Below are 7957 nucleotides of genomic sequence, written 5' to 3'. Positions count from 1 at the left end.
CTTTTGAATACAGCTCGCTCAGTGGACATGTATTGTTTTTGTTTTTTTGTTTTTGGGCTTGTGTAGCGACCATATCACGTTCCTAATTGATTAATACTTCCGGAAGTTTGTAGGCAAACGTTGTTATACAATATTTAGTTTGCTTCGAAAGTTCATAGTGTGAAAATGGAATTTTTGCGAAAGTAGAAAATTTAATTAAAAAAAACCTCTCTATTTTCAATTTATTCTACGCTACAAAAGTCGATAACGAAACAATGTCGTTTGAATTTTTGTTTGTATTGTGTCTGGTTATTAGTTCATATGCACAAAATACAACTAACACTTCGGAATGTTCCGTAATAAAGGCAGCACTTGGAAGTATTTTGGGTGTTCGACAACACACTGTGCTTGGTAACAATACTTTTTGTTCATATCGTGGAATTCGCTATGCTAAACCGCCAATTGGTCAACTTCGATTCAACGTTTGTTAAATTATCTACTGTTGTGCGCAATGAAAATTAAATATTTCAAATACAAAATACAGGCACCAATGGAAAAGGAACCATGGAATGGAGCGTATGATGCATCGGACTATGGAGCAGCATGTGTACAACCATACTATTCTAACTTCACCGTGTCAGAAGATTGTCTCTTCCTCAATGTTATGCAGTAGTTCAAGTGATATTGCCGTAATTATTTACATTCATGGTGGAGGTTTTATCAGCGAAACGGCCAATGATAATGCATATGGTCCTCATTTGATGTTGGATAAGTGTATGATCCCCGTTACATTGAACTATCGACTTGGTATTTTTGTTTTTTTGTTTTTTGCCATTGGCCTCAGGTAATATCGGATTCAACAAATCACATTAATGGGTGAAAGTTCCGGTGGTGCTTCGGTTAGTTTTCACAAATTGAATGCAAAGTCAAGAAGTTTATTCAAACAAGCATATTATATCACCATACAACAACAAAACCGATTTTATAGTGAATTTAGCCAAAAATAAAGGTGAAGAGATACATAACACCAAACAATTAATTGAATATATCTTAATCATACAATCCCAAAAGAAATAAATCCTCTTGAAACATCATTTCTAACATTTAGACTAGATAAACAACCGTGCATCGAACGTAAGTTTATGGAATTTATTCTGAATTCATCAAACAATTTCAGTTGAATCTGCAAAAAATCCATTTATGACCTGCAGAATAAATCAGAAAACTGCATTAAACTTCATTTCAAACTATGTTTTGAATATGAATATTACCTCAAATTTGGTTGCACTAGCTGGCTGTGTCCATTTTGGTGACATTTGAAGTTATTTTTGGTAAGCAATTCTTAATTAAAATTAAAAAAAGTATATAATAACATATCTAATTTTTTTTTTCCAGGTGCAAAACAATATCACATGTGTATGATGAAATTGAGCCACAAGAAACTCTGATACAAAAATTGTCGGTGAAAGCCAGCGAAATATTGAGAGAAATTTTAACGAGTTTTGCAATCACCGGGTAAGCGTATTCGAATGTTTGTGTTACTAAATTGTGAATAATTTATTATCTAAAGGAATCCAGTCTCTGAAACAGCATCATTCGATAATTTTCCACTGGTCGGTTCACAGCCATTGACTAAATTGCCGTTTGCTGAATTGCTTAGCATAAATGCTTTGGTCACCGGAAATAATTCAGATTATGAAGAGTTCAAGCTCTGGTGGGACATCGATCAGCGAATCGAAGAAATCAAGAAAATGCCCTGCAACCAGAAATGATTCAAAACAATTCAGACACGAATTTCGTACTTTTTTGTGATAAAACTCATTATCAGTTTTTGTCAATATTTAGAGAAGAATACCTGATTGGAGTATTAGATGTTTGTTTTTCTTGTTCGTGCGCAGATTTTACGATTTGCAGATGGGAAAATGAATAGAGAGGAATATTTAGATGACTGTGGATGACATATGTGAATTAATAAAAATGAAAAGCTCTTTCTATTTGCTCATTGCACAAGCGCGCGTTTATAAATAAAGATTACAAGAGTGATAATGATCGCACGTTTTACAACACATTTACGTGATGATTAACAATCGATGTAAATTACACAATCTTCATTGCAATGACTCAATGAGACTCATAAGTATTTATTTGCCTTGTGACTTTTAAAAAAAATTGAAGAAGTTGCAAAAGTATTCGGTTCGTATTCTTTTGAAATTCACAAAAAATGAATCAATAATTTTATATTGATGCGATGCATTTAATCATTCCAAGCAATGAGTGGTTTTAGTCTGTGTTCTTCACTTGTGAATATTCAAATACTGATTATGCAATAATAATTATCTTTTAATAAAAATAGACGCATTTAAACGTGAATTTATTTACATGCCATTTTTTGCTATTCGCCGATGATAATAATTGTAATCATTTCATTTTATTACAAATATAACTGTTCTCATTCAAACTTCGACTGGTTTTTTTTTGTTCTATCTACAATAAACTCTCTTTATCTCTTGATACACTGAGAAATGATTTTTGTCAAACGTAACGTTTATTTTACGAAACCAGATCAGTATGATCCAAATCGTGAACGGAGTAGAGAGCGCGAAGTGACGAAATATCATACTTAAACAAAGTTCTTTTCAATTAAGAAAATATTTTTCTCTGACGAGTTGCAGCGTAATGTATAACAAAAATGTCTATGAAAATAAAAGTTGTTTTGAAATACCAAAAAAGAAATGTATCCTGATACTGTGCATGGTGCTCCTATTAGTAGCAATTGCAAGTTCAATTGCAGTTCGTGGAGTGGAATATGTATCAGATTGCCCAGTTATAAAAACGAGGCTCGGTGAAATAGGTGGCATTCGGCAACGAACTGTGCTTGGAAACAATACTTTTTGTTCATACCGTGGTATTCGATACGCCAAAGCGCCTATTGGTGAACTACGCTTCAAGGTACAATTAAACACTCACTTTTCTATATTATCAGCTAGCATTTATATGTAATATTTAATATATTCAGGAAGCAGTTCCATTGGGACCATGGAATGGAATTTATAATGCATCGGACTATGGATCAGCTTGTTTACAACCATCCTATTCTAACCTTGTCATGTCAGAAGATTGTCTCTTCCTCAATGTATTTGTACCGAGCAAAATGATATGTAGCAATTCAAGCGATATTTCCATTATTTTTTACATTCATGGCGGAGGCTATAGTTCTGGAGTAGCCAACGATAATTTCTATGGTCCTCATTTGATGCTAAATAAGTGCTTGATTCTCGTTACATTGAACTATCGACTTGGCATTTTTGGATTTTTGCCATTGGCCTTAGATGAGTATTCAGGAAATATGGGATTAAAAGATCAACAATTGGCTTTGGAATGGGTCAGTAAATACATTTCAGCGTTTGGCGGAAATCCAAAACAAATCACATTAATGGGTGAAAGTGCGGGCGGAGCATCGGTTAGTCTTCACAGATTAAATGCAAAATCGAGAAGTTTATTCAAGCAAGCATATGCAATTAGCTCGTCTGCATTGAGCCATTATGCTTTATCTGAAAACAACAATAAAACCGATTTGATTGTAAATGTGGCCAAACATCAAGACATCAACATTCAAAATACCGATCAATTGATTGAGTATATTCAAACAGTAGATGGAAACTATATTATGAATCAAACAACCCAAGGCACCTTTTCAACACGTACTATATACGCTGATCCTCCATGGCAACCAAACATTGAACGTAAGTATAGGAAAGTCGATATTTTGCATTGAAAATGATTCAATAAATATTTGATATTATTTACAGTTGAAACTGCTACAAATCCCTTTATGACCAAAGATCCACAACTAATATTGGCGAGTGGTGTAAATATACCAACGATTTATACCCATACGCCCATGGTAGGAATTCACAAAAAATGAAAATTGTATATCTTAAATCATTATGATTGCAATCGCTATTTTTTTTTAATTCTTAGGAATTTACTGCATTTGCAGCAGAAGTTATTGGAAATGCCAACTTGATCGATTATTTGAACGAAAACTTTACATTCACATTGCCTTTCTTGGGCATTGATCAAATATCTTGCAGAGCAGAACTGGCTCCACTTTTCACTGTTATTCGTCGATTTTATTTTGGCGAATCGAAAATCGATGCATCACAAATGTATGCTTACATTCAATTAACCACTTTTGTAAACTTTGTGTACTCTATTCAAAAAGAGGTTATCATTCAGGCACTTTCCAATTCAACCGCCAAAATTAGACTTTTTAGGTATGGTCCTTATAAATTAGTGCATATTAATGTGAACATTTATTAAATGGCAGCTTATATTCCGCAGAGTTAATCCAAGAACGGCATTGGGTTACAATAGAACAGTGCCCAATGGATTTGCTTTAGCAGGAGACTCACATTCAGACGATACATGCAGCTACTTCTGGTTAGTAATTAAAATTAACAATTCGAATAGAAATTTTTACAAAGAAGAAATAAACGAAAATCTTGTGTGATAGGTGCAAGTCAATATCGCGTGTATATGATGAAATAGAACAACAAGAAACTCTATTACAAAAATCAACAGTGAAAGCAAGTGAAATATTGAGAGAAATTGCAATCAATTTCGCGGTTACAGGGTAAGAATTAGTTGAATATTTTAAAGTACGAAATTAATTTGATTTATTATCGAAGGAATCCCGTTTCGGAAACGTCTTCATTCGATTATTTTCCACCGGTGGGTTCGCAGCCATTATCTAAACTGCAATTTACCGAATTACACAATACAAATACTTTGATTACCGGAAACAATCCAAATCAAGAAGAATTCAAATTCTGGTGGGATATCGATCAACGAGTAGAAGAGATCAAGAAAATGCAATGCAATCAAAAATGAATTTGGCCAGAAAAATGATTTTTTTTTTCATAATTTACCAAATCAATATTTTTTAGTGTTACACATGATTAGACACTTGCAATTATATCTAGAATTCTAACTTTAGTGGTTGGAATTAAAATTAAAAAGAAAATTAAAAATATCTGTGTTAATTCGTATGTAAATATATTTCAATTGCAAAAATATACATATAAAAAAGCAAAATTTGTGAAAAGATTTGAATTCAGAAAAAAACGGTTGCCTGCAAATATATTCAAATGTTATGTACTATTTATAAAAAATCATATTTTCTCGCAAAATAAGAAATTAAAATCAAATACATCTGTAGCAAAAAATAAAGTCCAATTAAATGATATCATCTGATTAATTTACATTCTTCAAACTAACAAGTAAATCACCAGCTGTTGGCCGTTCTTCGGGCTCGTTGTGTGTGCATATGAAAAATGTTTCGCAAAATATGAAATAATCCTCGTCCAATTGTTGATTTTCGGGTAGACGTGGTCGTGATCCATACCAATCTGGTAATGTTTCGGCGGTATCGTTCATTCTCTTGTCCCACGAACTATTATAGGACATATCCGAATCAATTGTTGAATTGAATGTGGCGCTTAAATCTTTCATCGGATGTCGATCTGTCGAATTTCCACCGAATGACCCATCATTTAATGTGTTATTGATGGTGCCATTGAATGTTGTGCTTGTGATGTCTTGCCAAGTATCATCGCCAACTGTGGCCGCTGTACTTTTAATCGACATAATGCTTTTTTCGACTTGTGATTCATCCAATGTTTTTTCTTTCAATGCTGGCGATGCGCAAATCAATTGATTTTCTTTACAATTCGTTGAATCATTGAACAACTCCTTTGGTTCAATATTTGTCAATTTTTTGCTTAAAACTGATGCCTCCAAACCTCCATCGATATCTTCGACAAGATGTTCATAGTGCGGACATTGCAGTGTTAAACATTCAAATATGACTAAACCAAAGCTGAATATGTCACATTTGCTGCTGATGTCTTGTGGCGGTGCATGGAACACTTCTGGCGCCGAATAAATGTCCGTTCCAGTGTAATGAGCATTTGGATGTTTATCCAAATCCACAAATCCATCGTCGGTCAACGATAAACTCACACCAAAGTCACACAATTTACATTGTTCGAATGAATTTTTGATGAGGACATTGTATGATTTTAGGTCGCCGTGCAATAGTTTCACCTCTGTATGCAAGTAATCGAGCGCATTGCATATATCTAAACAGACTTTTAGAATTTTCGGTGGTTCCAGTGGTCCAGCTGATAGCTCATTTCGTTGTTCAATCAAGTCACCTAATGATGTGTCGCATGTTTCCATGGCCAAAATGACTCGTTCGTTGTTAAGCGTCTTTGTTCCACGATAGCCCACGATATTTGGATGATTGAGTGATCTGAAACAAGAATGAAATCAATGATTTTGGTCTAATGAATGGGTTCAACTTCTTGTGCTCTCAGGAAGAAGAAGAGATGTGAATTTTTGGATTTGGTCGCACAGAATGTGATTTAATCAGAATACTTACTTTAAAATAGCCGCCTCGGCAAATAATCGTGACGAAATCACTTCATCACTGTTTTTACTGCGTAAACGTTTCACAACCCATGGCGATCTGATTTTTCCAACCACTGGTGACCTTTCGATACGATAAATATGTACACCTGACAAATGATTTGATAATTTTTTAGTAAACATTTTTTACAAAAATAAAACTGTTTAAATTAGTTTTTATAAATGGATAAAATGTGATAAGAGACATACCAGTTCCATAGCCCATATTCTTTAACAAAGGTGTTGGTGGCACAAACAATGGAGTACTCAACGCATTTTCATTTTGAAAATTATTTCCACATCGCTCTGGTGTATTAAATTTATCCATTTGTATACTCGGATTTACTTCTTTATTGCTTAGTACTTCCATGATGATAAGTTTTTTTCTTTTCACTTTAACAAAAACGATTTTTTTTAAATGAAATTCTATTGTTTAATCAACTCAAGCGTAATTAGTGCGTCTATCTTGCTGAGCATCAATTTGCCGTTTATGCGAAAAGTTCGTTTTGATTTGAAATTTGACACAAGCGCGTTCATTGTTGTATTTTACATGAAATGTCATTTGTACCGCATCATAATACCTACATCGTCCGATTGGCAGCACTGTAGCCTAGCGGTTCGTGTTTTTGTCACGCAACTGAAAAACCTTTTTTGAACACTAAATGATTTGGAAAACAATTTTTTTTCATTTTTTTTTTTTGCTTTTCTAAATTTTATTTCAAACAAAATTTATGCAACAATTATTTTTTTTTCATTGAAAATTTTATAAAGAGAAATATAAAAAAATACTTCAAAAAAGGAGAGTAAAACGATGGAAAAATGATTGATTACAAATATATGTAAATATGAAGGACTTGTATAATCTTTTTAGAGAGAAAAAATGCTGGTAAAATGATTTAAAAGAAATGGTTCTTCATGTAAAATGTAAAAAAAGTAAGAAACGTACAGGTTTCATACTCGTCTTTAGTTCTTCTTGTTGAAATACTGTTTGGCGAATGCCCGTTGTTGCTGTTGTTGTTGTTGTTGTTGTTGCTGCTGTTGCTGCTGCTGTTGTTGGATGAAATTTGGCATCGTCATCGTATTAACTGGGCTGATGGGTGGCGAATACAAAAACTGATTCGGCATCAACACCGACTGAGTTTGAAGTGCAACCAATAAATTTCGAATGTACTGATCCAATGGGATGCCAAGAATTTGAGCCTGTGCGCTGAGAAATTCGTAATTAAGCCGCAAATATTGATTGAGCAGTTGATTTGCTTTTTCAGCCAAAATCGCTTGATACTGTGCAATTTGTTCATTGACACTTGGAATTCGTGCTGTCGGTGGTGGTACATTTTTCTTAGTCGGTTTCGTAAAATTCGGTGATTTCGACGGATTTCGATTGTAGTTTCGCTTTGGCAATGTTGCATTTTGCATTTCAGCCGAATCATTTGTCGACCATTTTTGATACACTTGATTACCAAACGAAAATGCCGAACTACCCAATTGGCATTCCATAAATTGTGGT

At 33.9% G+C, this 7957-nt stretch overlaps 1 protein-coding gene, 1 long non-coding RNA gene and 1 pseudogene across 3 annotated transcripts; 2 read left to right on the top strand and 1 right to left on the bottom strand.

Annotated features, from left to right (window-relative positions):
• Positions 1-205: 205 nt before the first annotated feature.
• On the top strand, positions 206-5057 carry LOC116339692 (annotated as a pseudogene).
• LOC116339877 lies at positions 976-2279 on the top strand. 2 transcript variants are annotated; one of them, XR_004201035.1, is made up of 4 exons: positions 976-988; positions 1088-1310; positions 1375-1494; positions 1550-2279. It is a non-coding gene; the product is annotated as an uncharacterized LOC116339877 (long non-coding RNA). The 2 variants fall into 2 exon arrangements; XR_004201034.1 differs by having other exon boundaries at positions 1375-2279.
• Positions 5058-5114: 57 nt separating the features above from the next.
• LOC116339876 (lymphokine-activated killer T-cell-originated protein kinase) lies at positions 5115-6996 on the bottom strand. The gene is made up of 3 exons (XM_031765953.1): positions 6661-6996; positions 6425-6560; positions 5115-6295 (listed from the first exon to the last, which is right to left on the bottom strand). Exons 1-3 carry the CDS (start codon positions 6818-6820, stop codon positions 5236-5238), a joined length of 1356 nt encoding a protein of 451 aa, XP_031621813.1. The 5' UTR covers positions 6821-6996; the 3' UTR covers positions 5115-5235.
• Between the last annotated feature and the right edge of the window lie 961 nt (positions 6997-7957).

The sequence above is a fragment of the Contarinia nasturtii genome, unplaced genomic scaffold (genome assembly GCF_009176525.2).
Source record: "Contarinia nasturtii isolate CC-2019 unplaced genomic scaffold, AAFC_CNas_1.1 Cnas_scaffold_533, whole genome shotgun sequence".
In the NCBI taxonomy this organism is placed as follows: Eukaryota; Metazoa; Arthropoda; class Insecta; order Diptera; family Cecidomyiidae; genus Contarinia; species Contarinia nasturtii.
The sequence above is the reverse complement of the archived record's forward strand: the minus strand, read 5'-3'. Positions and strand labels throughout refer to the sequence as shown.

Bases quoted from the DNA above. Each gene is read 5' to 3' on its own strand.
- LOC116339876 (XM_031765953.1), bottom strand. From the start codon at position 6,820: ATGGAAGTACTAAGCAATAAAGAAGTAAATCCGAGTATACAAATGGAT. The intron at 6,561-6,660 runs GTATGTCTCTTA...ATCATTTGTCAG, and splicing joins GAATATGGGCTATGGAACTG to GTGTACATATTTATCGTATC. The intron at 6,296-6,424 runs GTAAGTATTCTG...TTCTTGTTTCAG, and splicing joins GCCGAGGCGGCTATTTTAAA to ATCACTCAATCATCCAAATA.